At 38.9% G+C, this 16,888-nt stretch overlaps 2 protein-coding genes across 2 annotated transcripts in view; one reads left to right on the forward strand and one right to left on the reverse strand.

The window, feature by feature from the left end:
* Window positions 1-11,066, forward strand: part of SMC1B (structural maintenance of chromosomes 1B) — a gene marked incomplete at its 5' end in the record, with an annotated part of 37,719 nt that extends 26,653 nt beyond the window's left edge. The window contains 8 exons of the mRNA XM_009707270.1: window positions 9-140; window positions 1,577-1,675; window positions 2,566-2,722; window positions 3,481-3,635; window positions 6,151-6,302; window positions 6,555-6,624; window positions 10,376-10,486; window positions 10,897-11,066. Of these exons, the coding sequence (XP_009705572.1) occupies window positions 9-140; window positions 1,577-1,675; window positions 2,566-2,722; window positions 3,481-3,635; window positions 6,151-6,302; window positions 6,555-6,624; window positions 10,376-10,486; window positions 10,897-10,992 (972 nt within the window). The remainder of the gene's footprint in view (window positions 1-8; window positions 141-1,576; window positions 1,676-2,565; window positions 2,723-3,480; window positions 3,636-6,150; window positions 6,303-6,554; window positions 6,625-10,375; window positions 10,487-10,896) is intronic.
* Window positions 11,067-15,009: 3,943 nt separating this feature from the next.
* Window positions 15,010-16,888, reverse strand: part of FAM118A (family with sequence similarity 118, member A) — a 9,785-nt gene continuing 7,906 nt past the window's right edge. Inside the window, exons 6-7 of the mRNA XM_009707259.1 lie at window positions 16,656-16,688; window positions 15,010-15,229 (exon numbers count right to left, since the gene is read on the reverse strand). Of these exons, the coding sequence (XP_009705561.1) occupies window positions 15,129-15,229; window positions 16,656-16,688 (134 nt within the window). The 3' untranslated portion in view covers window positions 15,010-15,128. The remainder of the gene's footprint in view (window positions 15,230-16,655; window positions 16,689-16,888) is intronic.

Here is a 16,888-nt window from a genome sequence, read left to right on the forward strand (position 1 = left end):
TACAAAAGGAAGCTACAGCTATAGAAACCTCTCTGGAAGAGAAAAGATTAAGACGACATAATATGCTGCTTGAATGCAAGGTGCAGGACTTGAAAATAAAGCTCCTGTCTGGATCACTGGATGACATCAGTGAAGTAGAGGTACTTAAAATTTTTACAGAAGATAGATGTCACGGGGGAGTAATTACTCAGTCTTGAATTTAAAGATACTTATTTTTTCCATACACCTTACGTGTTTGTCTTACAGAGTAATGTTAAAATAAATACGTTGTTCTCATGTGATCAGGCCTGATCCATTGAAGAGAAGATATTTTGTTTACTTTTGTAGACAGAAATATGGTTTGCAAGTATTTTTGCTTGTGCTTGAAATGTACTCTGTGAAATACGTAAAATCACTGTGCTACAAGAAAATTGGTATGAAGGAGTATTCAAGAAATATGTATGTAAGAGGACACATGGGGTCAGTTCAGAAATGTAAATAAATATGGCATGTATATGGATTGAGATAATATTTGGTTAATCATCCATAATATAAATGCTGTCTACCATTATCCTTTTGTCTTCAGTAGATGTAGATACTCACAGAAATCAGAGAGAGGCTAAAATAGAAATACTACTGCTATCAGAGGATTGACCCTCATTATTTTTCTCAGTCTTCCCTCTTTTTCCAGCATATCTTTTGTGAGGAGAAATTAAACTTTCTCCACTGTTATGAAAGAAAAGAGCTATGGGTTTTGAAGGACTTGTCACAAGTCTCTGAATTTGGAAGCAGTCTTGTTGAACCCATTCCTTAGAAAAGTACTTTTGCTGAAGGATAGGTATGAATGAGTGGGTCAGAAGACAACATGAAGGCAGTGAGGTAGGCAGTCTTTGAAGGGCAAGGACATGAACTGCTAATCATCAGAGTATGTCGGCAGCGCAGCGCTCGCTGTTTATGAATAAGGAAGAGATGAAACCAAGGAGGCGGGCAGTAGGAATAACAACTTAGATTCCTCATTAATATCACTGAGAGGACCAGTAAGATTTGGTTCTGAGAGAGAATCTTGTTGGGAAAGGGACTGATAGCAATGTGCAGCATGTGTTTCATTCAAGGGAAGGTAGCTGTTGGAAATCCAGGCTTAACAGTGTTCAGAAGATACTCTGCTTATGCCATACAGAATTGAAGCTACTTATTCTTCTGAGGCCAACTGAGTGGACAAAATGCCTCGACTTACACACTTCAGAGCCTTTCCTTGAAAGAGAATATCATGGGAACGTAAATCTTTCCAATCAGGAGATTTACAGTATGCACATTGTTCTAAATACATTACAAATAAATTACTGCTACTTTCATCTTAGCTTCAGACTAAAATTAGCAGCTGTTTTCATCTTCATTTAGAAGGTGTGGTTTTTAATTAGACTTATAAGATCTTAACTACCTGTTAAGTCCATTGTGGCTAGAGGAGGAGCTGTGGAATAAGTTTACCTCATGCCATGTTACCACCGTCTCCTCATTTTATGTCCTTTTAATGTATTGTTTTAACAGTTTTAAAGTTAACAGTCATATTTCTGAACTGGAATGTCCTTCCTATTTATAGCTAGGAGCTGAAACAGAAGGCACTCAGATTACATCAACTATCTATGAAAGGGAAGAGGCAATTGAGATAGACTACAGCAGCCTAGCAGAAGACGTGAAGGTAATCTCTTCTTGTTTGAATTTATTAGAGATTGAGTTTTTTATTTTTATTTGTTGTTTTGTAGTATTCTTTGTCCTAGTGTTTAAATGAAACATACTAAAAACACTGTTAAGTGTGTGTGTGTCTTGGTTTTGCAATCCTACATAGCACTAATGTGTGGGATTTCTGGATAGGTCAATTTCCTGTGTAACTAAATTTAATTTAAAGCTTACTGAAATCATAAAAATAGAATGGAGACCTAGTAAATAGAACTCTGATTTTATTCTTTTTCCCATCCTCCTTTACCTTCTGCCTCTTAAGTTTCAACATTATAGATTGTGACTCGGAACTGTAGGAACCAATGATTGGCTGCTTGGGGGTTGTACCACCTTCTCTCCGTACCATTTTCAGAGACTGAGACGTACCATACTTCCTTTGTAACAGTCCATCAGGTCATGTTTTCTCAGCACTTTTTTATAATTATTTTTTTCCTTTTTAATCTTAGGGAAAGTAATTAAATGTTAGAGGCTAGGTACAGAGCAAGGGACGAATCTCTCATCACTGGCACTTGTCTCAAAGAATTCATCAAGAACCTGTCTTCAAAGGTTTTCTTTACAAATCAAGTGGTGAAGCCAGCTAATCCTCCTCCTGTGTTGTATTTTAACCCAGACTTCTAGGCTGAAGGGGATTTGTTGTCTGTTCTTAAAGGTCTGGTAGAAGAATACTTAGGATCTAGTAAACTTATTCTGAGAAGTAAGACTCTGAGTGGAGTTTTGTGTTTTGTTTCCAGTTAAATCTATTAAATGAGTGGGATACTTCTTCCAGAAACCATGAGTGCTTGCCGTTTATGTTGAAACATCTTGGCCTAAAAGCAAATTTTATTGCTCTAGTATTTTTATTTTTTTCTTCAGGACCTAGAGTCTGATAAAGATATAGAGGATCATCTGAACCAGATGCAGCAGGAAATAAAATCTAAAGAGAATACTTTAATGAGGACAGCTGCTCCAAACCTGAGAGCAGTAGAGAAATTACAGATAGCTCGGGACAAGTTCCAAGAATCAATAGATGGTAACACTGAGGCTTTCATATGAATCTCTTCTGTGACTGTGAGAGTTCTCACCCTAATTGAAATTCCTCTTTCTGGGGTTGGCCCTGCTGATTTTGCTTCTTTCAGATACTAAGGCATTTCTGTGCTCAAGTGTTTATCCTCAGCTGTCTTTTTAATTATATGTAAAGAATTTATTAACATGCACTTTACACTGCAGTAGTTTATTGAAATAGTTTGAATGATTGGAAAGACACTTTGGCCAAATGACATAATCAAGTATTTTTTACATATTTTCTAAAAATTACTGACTTTAATCATAAAATTCTTTAAATTTCTCTTAAATAATTGAAGGAACATATATATGTTGTCCAGAACTCAGACAGGAGCTTTACTGCAAAATTATTGGTATCCTCAAAGAGCATCGCAGACATTAACATATTAAGAAAACCAAGTTGTTCTGAAGCTGTAACAGGTAAATGCTGGTGCTGCTTAAGGCTACCCAGCTTACAGAAGGAATTAGGAGAAGAATGTTGTTCATTGCTCCAGGCGAATGTAGCACAGAGCAGATTGAATACATCCCAACTTTTCAGTTTTGGGGGCCTCCATTTGAAATCTGGAAGGAAAGTCCTAATATTGGTATGCTCCTTGTATGTGCATTAGAACGTTTTTCTGCAATAAATATTTTCCTTGATGCTTGTTACAGCACACAATATATATTTGTTCTGTGTATCTGCTTAGAGGCTTATTATGGAGTAATTTTAGTAATTTTTTTTCATAGCTTTTGAGACCAGCAGAAAGGAGGCCAGAACATGCAAACAAGAATTTGAACAGGTGAAAAAAAGGAGATACGAGCTTTTTAGCCGGTGCTTTGAGCATGCCTCCATAGCTGTTGATCAGATCTACAAGAAGCTTTGCAGAAACAGCAGTGCTCAGGTGTGTCATGTTCTTAGGTGCTTGGCCTAAAAGGCCTACTTGGTGCTTTGTCATCTACAATAAGAGAACTTAATAACACTTTTGGTTTCCAAAGATGTTTCAGTCCTGAAGAAAAAAACTACACAAATAATAAATATTTCAGAATTTTAAGGTCAGAGGAGGAATAGGTAACGTGCCAAAGCATGCTTGACATTAGACAGAGAAATGTGATCTAAGATGTTAACAACATTGGGAACTACTCAGTTTGGGTTAGTTTTACTCACTGTATTTAGCAGACTTGTAAATTATTGTGATGCAAGTGTGAAATATTCAACTACTTCATTTAAAAATAACATTGTTTTACAGATCTAGTGATACTAATAATAAGTAATTAAACCCACTTAATCATTAGTATATGTAAAACTAAAAGTCATAAATCGCTATTGCAGTGCTAGTGTTTTGTATGAGGTTTTGAAGCTCCTTATACCCCACAAATATTTCAAAAAAGATAGACTTAATATGTTCGCAACTTTTAAGGAACTTGTAAAAAAAATTGTGTCACAATTATATTAATCTTTGCTAGTGTTCCAGTATTAATGCCAAAAGTAAGGAGGAGACTCCCAAATGCTTTGGTTACATCAAATTCTGTAGATGGTTGAATATTTAAAGGGCTCAGGCTTGAATTCTTGTCTGTCTGAAACTTCAGATTTTGTGTTTTCCCTCAGAGTCCGATATTCAGTTAACACCTTAAATATCTTTAAATATACCCTTTCTGCTTCTAGGTTGGACAGGATAATAAAGTGTGTGTTTCTTCCCAATTATGGGGACCATACCTTTTCCCTTAGACTAAACATCAGGCAAGTTTTGACTTTGCATCACTCAGAAACAGCCAGTATTTTCCAGATGCATTGCCAAAAATAATTAGTTAGATGCTTGCTTTCTGAGGTCTGTGATGCTGTGCCTTGATTTGAGCCGTAGTGGTAACCTGGTGAAGAGATTATCCTCTGATTAGCTGGGAAGCTAAAACTGCCTACTGGATACTAACAGAGCAGCTGAAGGAAGCTGGTGTCACTGCATTGGAAGAGAAATGATTGCTCCGTATGTGGTGATCGGTCTGCTTAGCTAAGGGTTAGCTCCGAGTTTTGCTGTCAGAGGAGGTGGCCTAGGTTGCAGCTTGAACAGATGCTTTTTAAGCAACCATAACAATTTTTAACATGGCAATTTCTTATAATAATATTAAGAAATATTAATTTTATTAGTAACATTTATTAATACTGCTTTAATACCCAGTCTAAAAAAGAGAAGCTTTGATAGATTGACTTAACTTCCAGAGATTCTGGACTCAAAACATTCGTGCACTGAATATATTGCTCAGTAAAATTTATTTCATCGGTACACTGTGTGGTGAAAGTACTTCAAAAGAAACTACTGCCTAAGAAATCGTACGTACACAGATCGCTGCTGGGTTTGCCATCAGTTCCCTTCCATTCCTCTTCTGTGAAGAGAGAAATGTCGTTCCTTTCGTATCTTGATGGGCAATGAATGTATGTGCCCTAGTAAGCTACAAGGTGATTTTTGCCAGGTGTCCATGTATCTGAAAACTTCCTATGCAGTGGCATAGAACTGGGAGTTGCATTGCAAGATACTTGACGTGTTTACAGCCTGAAGACCATTGTAATAACAATGACAGGCATTCTCTCAGCAGAGAGGAAGAGGACAATATGCATACCTCCAACAAAACAACGATACTGCAAGCACTGTATCTTACTTCCAGGACTATTTACCGCAGAAATTAAATTAACGTACATGTAGTGTCTTGGTTTGTTTTTCTTCCTCTGTATCTATAATCCAAGAGGAGCCATTTGAAATGAGTGTCAGTGGTGGAAATTTGTCCTTTATCTGTTTCCACTTGTGCAGAGGGGAAGAGACTGTATTATTGTCTCTTCCATGTAATGGGAAAAATAAACCATGTAGCAATAAGCTTATCCATCGTACTTTTCAATGGTTTGGTAAAATGGCCATTCCTTTAAAATAATACTTTTAATTTTTGGACCTGGGAACCAGGACACAAACTACAGAGAAAGCCTACCTATATTAAAATCTTTCTCCAGCTCAAAGCTAGATTTTGTAAAAGTAACCTTTCACAAAAAAGTCTAATTTTGGAAGTATGTTTGCGTCCAAACAAAAAAGAAACTGCTTTTAAAGTCTAAAACTTTTATGTAATTGCTTTGGTTTTAATTATTAAAGGTGATAAAATCAAGTTTATTTAGTAGTTGAAAGTTTGTAAATAACTAATATGTAGAGCAGTTTCCAAAATGGTTTGGTTAATTAGCCTCCTAGCTCATGGTTTGTTAACAAAGGCATATTCACTAGGAATTTTTACGGTGCTCTTCAGAATAGATGAGCAGGTGTTTCCTACAAATGAAGCTAACTTCCCAGTTTCAACACGAGCTCAGTCAGTATTTAAACCTAAAAAATATCCATCTTAATAATTTCATAAATGTCACTATTAATAATGAAATATATGTGTTTTCAGGCATTCCTGAGTCCTGAAAATCCTGAGGAGCCTTATCTGGAAGGCATTGGCTTTAACTGCCTGGCTCCAGGGAAACGCTTTATGCCAATGGACAGTTTGTCAGGAGGTGAAAAAGCTGTGGCAGCTCTGGCTCTTGTGTTTGCTATACACAGGTAACAGACATGGGATGGTGTTAGCCAAGTACGTGGCTGGGTAAGCGGCAGGAAAATAGACAGTGTTACACTTACAAACATGCTAAAAAAATTCTGCTGATACAGAATTCAAACGTTACTAAAGTCTTCATTCTTTACCTGTCATTACTTCTTACCAAAGTTTTATGACAGAGTAAGTAAAGCTCTAAAGTAATTAGAATGTTTATTAACATTTTTGCATCTAAATGCAAAATACTGTGTTGTCTTCTACAGTTTTCGGCCAGCACCATTTTTTGTTTTAGATGAGATAGATGCTGCCCTGGATAACACAAACATCGATAAAGTAAGTTGGTCCCTTTCACCTTACCCTTTTATCAACAATGTAATACATCTTGTATAGAAGGATGGCTACTTTTCATTGCAGGCTGTTGTGATAAAGAGATTCATTACACTGTCTTAACCTGTTTGAAAATATATTGGGTGTAGGACTGAAATAATGGTTATATGAGGTACTAGACTAGGGCTAGGTTTAAATTCATAAATCTAAGCGTGTTTTAGTCAGTCCCTAAACTGTGAGGTTGAGAAAAATAGGTCAGGAGTGTGAAAGCATGGCACGTGTCCGCGTGTGGTACGGTCTGACAGGAAGGTCACGTGTGAATTGCGGGTTGGGTTGGTTGGAGTTTTCGAGGTCTTTGAGTTCCCTTATCTCTGAGAAACAGAAAGGAGTGTATCTGTATGTGGAAATCAAGGCATGGCCTATTTCTCTTATATAATTGGCCTACTAAATATTTTTACATTAACACCAATTAAGGGCTATCACTCCTGTCATTTTGGTCACATGAATTCTTACTTGATTAAAATAGCTTCCTGTCTTCCTCTCAATTTGTCTTTCCCTTTTTGCTAACAACTCTTCACTGTAACAAAAAGAGTACAAACAGTAAAGCTCACCACCTGCAGATGTCAGCCTCTGGGAGGAGGAGACTCAATACAAGGAGACTCTATGTAGGAGAAGAATCAAAAAGATCTCCGCATGTGCCTGGACTTGCTTTTATGGAAACATTTGTTTCCACATAAAGTAAGGTCAAGCTATATTTCTACTTGCATTAATAGTGATGTCAGTCTTGGTAGAGCCTAACAAAAACAAGGAGTTCTATAAACACCAAACTTCTTTCATTATTTGTTTATTTCCCCCCCCAACCCCTCTTTCCTAATGGCATTAACTGTGATGTGCCAAGTACACCAGAGTTTGCTGGGAAGGTACCTCTATAGTAGACAGCTGGGCAAGCTCCACTACTTGTGCCTGCCAGATAGAATTCCTTCTCAGAGATTACTGGCTCCACGTAGCACTGGGAGAAGTGTTTTCCTGAACCTGAGTTCCTTAAACGTTCCGTGGGATACAAGTCCATAAGGCATACCTGGCTTCCACTACTTCCAAGCAGATGATATGCCCTGAGTTTGTTTTAACTCGGTCCAGTGTGTTTAGCAACACCAGATTAGATGTGATGGGACTGTAATGAAAACAGCGAGGCAAGCTTTAGGGTTTGGCTCTGTGACGTGATTAGAAACAAGATTACACATCAAGTGATCACAAAACACCTCTGTGATCTAAGCTTTTTAACAGGATACTTCTCTAGTTATGAGTCTGTCACTCAGGACCACTATGAGTTGACGTAACAGCTGAAGATCAGGTATTGTGGTTAAAGACCAGTATTGGGTTTCCCAGATGTTACTCTTCGTTCTGGAGTCGAATGCATCATGACTGATGACTTGGAGTTAAGCAGGCTGCCTCCAAGTTTTCCTTTACTGTCTTCTCTGCTATTTAATGCTAAATTTCACATTTTGCCTTTCATCAAAGCTGCAGTGTATGAGGTGATGAGTGTTTGCTGTCTCTGCAGACTTCTGAGGTGGTCTTTTGGATACAGATGTAAAATTCTCTGCCGTTCTGTCTTGAGCTGGGCAGGGCTCCCAGATCACACCTAACAAAATCGCAGGTCATTACCTGGATGACTTTCGTTTATCCGCCTCAGTTCCTGTTGCAGTTATAGATGCACCAGTTGTCAATGATGTACGCATGCCATGAAGTTGTGATTTCTAGTGTGCTTTCAGCTTCCCATAGAGACTACAAATGCAGCAGGAACACAGCTGAGGAGAGGTGCAGTAATGAGGCACTTTGCTGCAGTTTGTCTTTCTGAGTAGGCTCATTCTGACACATCTGGCAGAAGAGTTGTCCACTTTATACCTCAGAATATGCCAAGCGCCATTCTTCTTCAGAACACGATAAACAAAGAAGAGCTGATTTTTCTTTTACGCAACTGCGTTTCTCAGTTCAAACGTATTTCAAATCTGGTTTACTTTTCCCCAGATAAAAATCACATTTGTAGCCCAGTCACATTAACAGCTGTTAGCCAAATGGTTCCTAGGCTTATAACCTTCAATTGGTGGTATTTTTACAGTTTGAAAGTATCGTATTTCAATTGAACCTGTGGCGACTATAATCTATGTTTTTAAGCTGTATATTCGAGAAAATAAAGAACATTAATGCAGAATGTTTAAGTACTGTAAGTTCTGGTTTAATGTATATTTATAAAAATAACATCCATAAATACCACTTTATGGCCAAAGAGCTATTAAACTTGGATGATATTACACATGAGGGTTAACCCTGAAATTGCCTTAGTAGTCTACATTAAGCCTCTAGTTGAGTCCTTGGGGCCCATCTAATCCGAGTGGGAAGTTAGGCTGAGCTTCCTGCTTTGAAGTTGCATTGGGCTTCTGCCCGTTCCGTAACCGTCGTGCCTAGCAGTGCCCCTCTGCCGTAAGGCTGGGGCACACTGGCTGCGTGGCCCCCCCTCCAGACCCTCCCGCTTGGCTTACGGCCCTTCTGCAGTCCTCTTCCTGCCCGCTGCTCCCCTAACGAGGTGCAGCGTGGAGGGCTCGGGGCAGGATTACTCGAAAGGGCTGCTCTTTTCACGTAAGTAATGGCGAGGAGGCAACCTCTCGTACAGGCTGTGATGTATCGTGTGCTCAGAGAGCAGCTGCCTGTGCGATGCGGGAAGAGGGTGACAAAATAGTGGTTTCCTGGGAAATTCCTTTAATCAGCTTCAACATCTATCTAGGTATTGTTGTTATAAGGAAAGTTACATTATTCAAGCATGCTTGAAAAGTGTCTTAATTTGCAGAATGAGCAAAAAGCACAGTTGCAGTGATCTGCAAGCATCATGAAGTTAATGTTGCCCTGCTGCCAGGGTCTTTTGTATCTCTTCTCTTATCTGTAAGATGCAGTTGTTACTGGAAAGCACCAAAACCTTCAGGGAGAGGGATCAAATACTGCAGGTCAGCAAACATGGTACATGGAAAGTTATACGTAGTTAGTACTCGCTGGTATCCAGGTTTTATGCTTAGAACGAAGTCTCTTTCCATTCTTTCAGTTTAAGGATTTACTAAAGCAGATCTCCGGTAATATACTGTAAAATGTGGATTACGTAACTCACTAAAGGCTGTTCTTCCATTAAAAAAAAAAAAGACTTCCATATCACATAGATATGGCTGTGCAGACAAAAGTCTAATTAAAAATATATTGGGTTTCCTTTATTTGGCATTTAATTTATATTGAGGGATACTGCCTTATTTAGTTACCGATTTATAATTAATATTTTTACCTTTATTTTGCAGATCATTGAAAAAAAATGTTGCTGTCTGCAGCGAACGAATACATATTTAATATTTTGGTATACAGCCACTAACAACCTTTTCACACCTTTTTTTTTCCTTATTCAGGAATCTCCACCTTCCTTTGTCATTATATTAAGTAAAATATTTTTCATTGGCACTGGCCTTTTTCTAGACCTTTATTCATTGGAGTAAATGATAATTTTCTTAGGTGTTTTCCAAAAGGAGCCAATCTGAGGGGTTGTCTTACAAACTTGCAAACTGTCTGTCTTTAAGACCGTTTTTCTTTCTTGTTTTATCCTGCTTATTTCATAACTGAATTCTGCAGCTAATGTTCTTGGGTTCTTTCCTTATCATTCCCTAATTAAAGTATGGTTTAAGTCTGCCAGAATTAACTGACTGAAATATTTGACTTCTTTCCAAAGGTATCAAGTTTCATTAGAGAACAGGCTCATGAACAGTTTCAAATGATAGTTATTTCTCTAAAGGAAGAGTTTTATTCCAAAGCAGACGCATTGATCGGAGTGTGTCCAGAGGTAACAAACAATTATTGCCAATTTTTGTTAAATAATCTGTACTGGTTTTTGTTGAAGTATGGATTTACACCTTAAGTGTTACTGCAGTGAATCATTACATAACGGTGTTGCTGGATTTGAACTGCTTTGTGTTTGGAAGTAAGTGCAGGTACTGGCTCAAGGAAAAGACTATTTTGGTAACTCAGGTTCATTATTGTGTCTCATAGTTATTTATGAAATGCTTATTTCAAATAACAGAAATGTTTTAAATTGTATGATCCTTCCTCTTCTCAGTGTGATGACATCATGGGTACTGGCTCAAGGAAAAGACCATTTTGGTAACTCAAGTTCATTATTGTGTCTCATATTTATGAAATGCTTATTTCAAATAACAGAAATGTTTTAAATTGTATGATCCTTCCTCTTCTCAGTGTGATGACATCATGTTCAGTCGAGTACTGACTTTGGATCTTACCGAGTACCCAGACGCTGATGAGCAGCACAAACGCAGTTCTGTTTCAGAATGAAGCATGGATGATTTCAGGTGACAACAGGGATAACTGTTTGCAGCCGACTGTTACAAATCTGAGTTTGAGTGTGGCTATTAGAGGTTGATAGAGAAATGTTCACCTTTCAAAAGAACAAGCTGTTTTCTAAAATACTGAAGAAAATAACTTACTTGTTGATACAGTTTTGTTAACAAGTAAGAGGGAGCCAGAGGTGGTTACTGAAGTGTGTACGCTCTGGTATGCAAAGCTTTCTCTTCAAATGGTTTGGGGGTTTTTTGCCTGAAGATGAAGGATTACAGGTTCACATAAGCACACTATAACAAAGAATAAACTCCCTCTTGCTTTTCCTATGGGAAGTCATGTGTTCAGCTGTATCTCCAGTGCACTGTTTCGATGCATGCTACCGCTGGCCAAGACCTCTGCCATCTCTCTCTCGTGTTGCAGTTGCAGCTGTTTGCCTTCAGATAGGATTATTTCCTGTTTGTTAAGAAGGTACTGGAATTTGCCCATTATCTTATGGAAACTTCTGTGCTGCTCCAGAAGACTTCCATCTTCCACTGCAACCTTATGAAAATATTACTTTACTTTACAAAAGCTCGCGATCTGTCTCTATAGGTGTGATGTAACCTGGAAAAATTTTATCTTTGAGGTGTTCTACCCCACACAAGTGGAAAGAATAAAAGAGGCGTGAGTCAGATGCCATACAGGCAGCAGCCTTAGAAAAGTGTCTGGGTTTGCAGTCCAGACTGTTATTACGTAGCTGTCCCAGTAAAGGCAGGTTTATTTTGATGGCCATGCTTTGTCTAAGCAGCAAAGTTTAATGAAGCTGGTTACAGAACACAGAGCAAGCCTGAATCGCTTCATCTGGCATATGTTTCACCTCAGTGTACACTGAAGAGCTTTACTTGGTTTATGGTTGTTCATAATAATTCTGTTGTCTTAGGTTCTTATAGTAGCTTGCTTATACATGTCTGCCTTGTAAGGGGTTCCCGGTACTGGGCTTGTGGCACACAACTGATGGTGGCTGGAGCTGTGGGGTTACTGCACAGGGAAGGAATGACATGTGAGCGGTAGAGAATGTCTTCCTGTGGGAACATTTCAACAACATAAGTGTGCCCACTTCTACTGTAGACAGATGTTTATCAAATATCTATGTTGCTGCCACACTTTATTTAATAAAATTACTTCCTCTGAGTGTAAGTAAGTAAGTTGTGAATTAGCATCAGTCCCTTAATTCAGCATCCATTGACAGATGTGGAAATACTTAACAGTAGTGTGAAGGATGAATAGAAGAGCAGCCCCATGTGATTTCTCAAAGATCTTTGGCCTACTGCAAATACAGAAATTTTGGGTCGGTTTGTGGTTTTTTGTTTGTTTTTTTTTTTTTAACCATTTGCTAGGAACAGTTGGTTGAAATAGAAACAGAGAGTAAAGAACTGACCATTTGAAGAATGGTGGAAGCTACACATTTTAGCTCCTATACAAGAATGGTCTATTTGGCTTTAAGTATTTTATTAAAAGAGTGTATGCCATCATCAGAGAGGTCTTATCAGCTTCATTACACAGCTTGAGCAAAACAGGATAAGAAGTGGTCAACAGGTTTGTTTTCAGTAAATATCTTGTTCCCATTTAAAGAAAAAAAGAATTTAAGTAGAAAAAGAGCCATCTATGGTAGAATTGGCAAACACCACGTAACATGCCAGTGTGCATGGTTTGTTCTTTCACAGCACTCAGGTCATCGTTTGAACAGGGCCTTAAGCAAATGGACCAGACAAGTATCAGGTTCTGCCCCTTTTGACTGTATTTAAGGCAATGCCATCCCTAAGATGCCTAAAATACATTCTTTGACTGGGGGAGGAAAAAACCAACCAAAACTAGGCATTTCTGCCTTCTTATTGTGTATGTTAGGAATTAAAATAACCCCTTACTTACTCATCTGCATTTCTGGATACAAATAAATGGCTGTTGTACAAGCTGCAATATCTACAAAATGGACAAATCGCCAATGCTCATTGTAAGGTGATGCTTACCGAAGGGAAGGGATGTGAGTCTGACTTCAGGCACAGGATAAGGAGTTATGTGACTTTAGGGTTGGGCTTAAAGAATTGCACTAATCAGGGTCGTAAATAATTCAGCTCATCTGATAATTCTGCTGCAGCAGTTTGAAGCAACACTTCCAAGTGTTCTAAGCTGATAGATCAGCATCCCAAAGAGCATGACTGATCACTTTTGAAAACAGCCCACTCATGCCAACTAGGGAAGCAACTTCTAGAGGTGAGATTCTTACAGGTAATGCTATACGTGATGGTAAAAGACTGTTTTCAAAAGTGATGTACACATAAATACAGTCTCTCAAAGGGAGAGGATGAGCATGGTCTACAGTTTCAGGCTGGTTTAGCTTTTGATTTTTGCCTTTTTAAAAACACAGCTGAAACCGTGAGAACTGATACTTGAGGTCCTTGGCAATTACATCCCATACTAAAACCCAAGTACCGTTTCCAGACTGGGTGTCTTCTTCTGGGGTAGAAGAGACAAGAGGCAGTGTGCAGGCATTGTTCAAGATTGCTTTCTAGGCAAAATGCCTTCAGCTCTTCACCTACTTGAGAACAGGGACAAAGACTTCCACACCATGGGAACTCTACCCATCTCAGTAGTTACTAGTCTAGAAAGAAGCATGCCCCTCACTTCTAAGCTTTTCATTTTGCACACATACTTACTAGAGAACAAGCAGAAATTGTTTTTGTGACATACCCCCATTCAGGCAGAAAGGGCACCTGACAGACGCATCGCTTCCACTCCCTGTCTAAAACCTCATTGTAGTGGGATGTGATCTCAAAAGGCTTCACAGATCAAACCCAGGGGGCATATAAGCCAGAAATTGGTTTTGTGACGGGAGTAAAGAGCTGACATACCCCCATTCAGGCAGAAAGGGCACCTGACAGACACATCGCTTCCACTCCCTGTCTAAAACCTCATTGTAGTGGGATGTGATCTCAAAAGGCTTCACAGATCAAACCCAGGGGGCATATAAGCAGAGAATCCTGACTGAAGCAACCCTCCAGGACTGCCAGCTACGAATGCGCCGGTGTCAGAACAAAGAATGGTCCTGAACACGGTCTCCTGCAGACACTGAGGTGAGAGGCAGCTGACTAGAACATTTCAGAAGATTACCAGTGTTAGCAAGTGGGCCAGTAATTATGTCAGTTTAGTACTGAGACAATTCAGTGGTCAGTGAAGTAACCACCTCAGGAAAAAAAATAACAGTTAACGCAGTACCTGACCTTAATCACTGCAGTACTTCAACTGAAGTCACACTTGCACACTAGACATTGTCTACAGATACAGAGTTCAATACTAACTGGTTTTAATTCTGCTGCATTAAGACTATCTGTTACTTGCTGGCAGCATACTCTGATTTAAACAACAATATTTAAAATATTTCCATAGAAATACACTGCAAATAGGTCAGTAAGCCCCCACATACGTATGGTGCGTCCTTGCTGATGCACTACTATTGCATTACTATTCCTATTACATTTCTCCCCATGTGATCTCATGCCTTAACAGACTGACAAATGAAAACAAACACTTATGCTAAATGTGTAAAACAGGCAGGTTACCCTGATGTGGTTCTGTAAGTGTGAAACACCACCTCCTGTTCCTAACAGCGCAGGGATCTGAAGCTTGCAAGCAGCCTTGTGCTGACAGACCCCTGAAGAGTTCAACCTCCAGCAGTTCAGCTGATGAGCAGAGGAACAGAAAACCCTTCACTGCAAAGGCAGCTAGCAGACCGGTGCAGGTATGCTAAAGTCATGTCTGACAGAGTCAAACATGACCTCTTCTTCTGGCTTCACCTTGGTAACAAACAGCTTGGGCCAAGTGGCTTGAAGCAGAGGCAGAGACAACTTGCACCTGCTTCTACAGGACCCTGCAGATACAGTCTGAGTAGTATGGAAGCGCCTGGATAGGGGCTGGTGTGACTCTCAACCTTTACATACGTTACACCTTTACAGCTCTAGAAAAGAAAAGGCTAAGATGCACAATTTTTATTCCACTGAAAACCACGGAAATACTCAGCTCAAAACTTTCCATGCAGCAGACGTAAAACAGATACTGTTAAAAAGCTTCTGGGGTGGGTTTTAGGGTTTTTTGCATTAAATAGTGGGTATACCATTGTCTGACTGCTTGGTTCTCTTAGGAGAGTCAGTGCCATTTTCTCCTAACTTCCTTTTAGCACAGTCCACGCATGAAGTTCCTGTGGAGGGAGAGGGAGGAAGGGAAAAAAAAAAAGATTTTCATGTTGCTACATATGTGTCCTTTGTATGCTTTTTACTACAAGCACCAAGTATTAAGATAAACACAGTACCGGTCCACCGAGGTTCTTGTATTTGAATTCTGAAATCTTAACACCAACCTGACTGAAAGTCTGCACCAGTTCAGGGATCTCAAGCTCCGCCCCAACACTGAGCTCTGGCACTAACACATGAAATGGGAAGTAGCTAATTATACAGCTGCCTTTTGAAGAAAACCTTGATTTTTGTGGTAATGTCTGTGGAGTTCACAGGTGAAAAGCTACTTTAAAAAGTTTGGATCCCTTATTCAGAAGAAAAACAACATTCTTGGCATGAGCTACTGTTGAAAGTATAAACAGCATAGCTAGACAGTAAAAATGAACGGAAGAGAAATTCCTTCAAAATCAGGACATCCACCACTTGAAACTCTAGATATATATATTTTTGTGGGGTATTATACAAATCTGCGTTAAGGAATAATTCTCTTTTTTTTTTTTGTTACATACTCCAAAATACAAATAAATGGGTGCTAAAATTACTTGTAAGGAGGGTGCTAATAAGTTGGTAAAGGAGCTTTATGTTAAGTGGAACTGGAATAAATTGTGCTCAAGTTTTTTGGTTTCTTCTCCACTTTACTGAAAAGGTGATTTACGAACTCATCCGAAAGACAGATAAGCTGAAAATTCAGTTTGAATTACAAAAGTAATCTCTGACTTTACACCTGCCCACAACTGTCTTGAACCTTGTGTACTTTTTTGATTGTGAAAAAGTGGAGGTTTTTAATCTCCTGCAATGCCAATGACCCTTATATGCAGTACTGAAATGTTACTTTCATACAATTTTGACATTATTTGCAGCAGCGGCACAAATATCTTACAAGTGTCATCTTTTTAAGTTGAAGTGGTGTTTCAAAGGGAAGTTTTGCTGGTTTATAGCATAAATTGGAATTTATTTTTTGCTCTGCTCATTCACAGAAGCATCACAAAGATACTTGACCACCACTTAGCCAAAAATTCACGTTCAGTACTACACGCTTAAGATTCACTCTTCTATACCTTCATAAGGAAGACATTCAAAATAGCCAAATGTATCTTTGGAAATTTAAGCGAAAACCTCATGGTTAATACTATCTTAGAATACTCTGATCAGCATTAATAATTTTTATATACATTTTCTGGAGCTTTTCCATATTATTGACAGCTGAAAGCCAGAAGTTACCTGCTAATATGCAGAAAGAAAGAAAGTGGGTAAGAAGAGAATCTGTTAAGCAGACTTTCAGAACTAAATGACAGTGCTGCACAATAGTAATTTAATCACCTTGTAAATAGATTTGTTTTTCTCCCTCTGATAGATTATGGAATTTTCTATGAAAATAAGAACATTACTTACCCAACAGTGTTGTGCTGTCCACCCGATCTGCATCTAGAGAAGTGTAAGAGACAGCAACAGCACAAGTTAGCATCCAAGAAAGTTCTGATACTTTTATGCAACATCCCAAAATGGCAAGGTTGTATTTAGAATCACAGATGGTCTGGGTTGGAAGGGACCTTAAAGCCCATCTCATTCCAACCCCCCTGCCATGGGCAGTGACACCTTCCACCAGACCAGGTTGCTCCCACCCC

The sequence above is a fragment of the Cariama cristata genome, unplaced genomic scaffold (genome assembly GCF_000690535.1).
Source record: "Cariama cristata isolate BGI_N322 unplaced genomic scaffold, ASM69053v1 scaffold22810, whole genome shotgun sequence".
In the NCBI taxonomy this organism is placed as follows: Eukaryota; Metazoa; Chordata; class Aves; order Cariamiformes; family Cariamidae; genus Cariama; species Cariama cristata.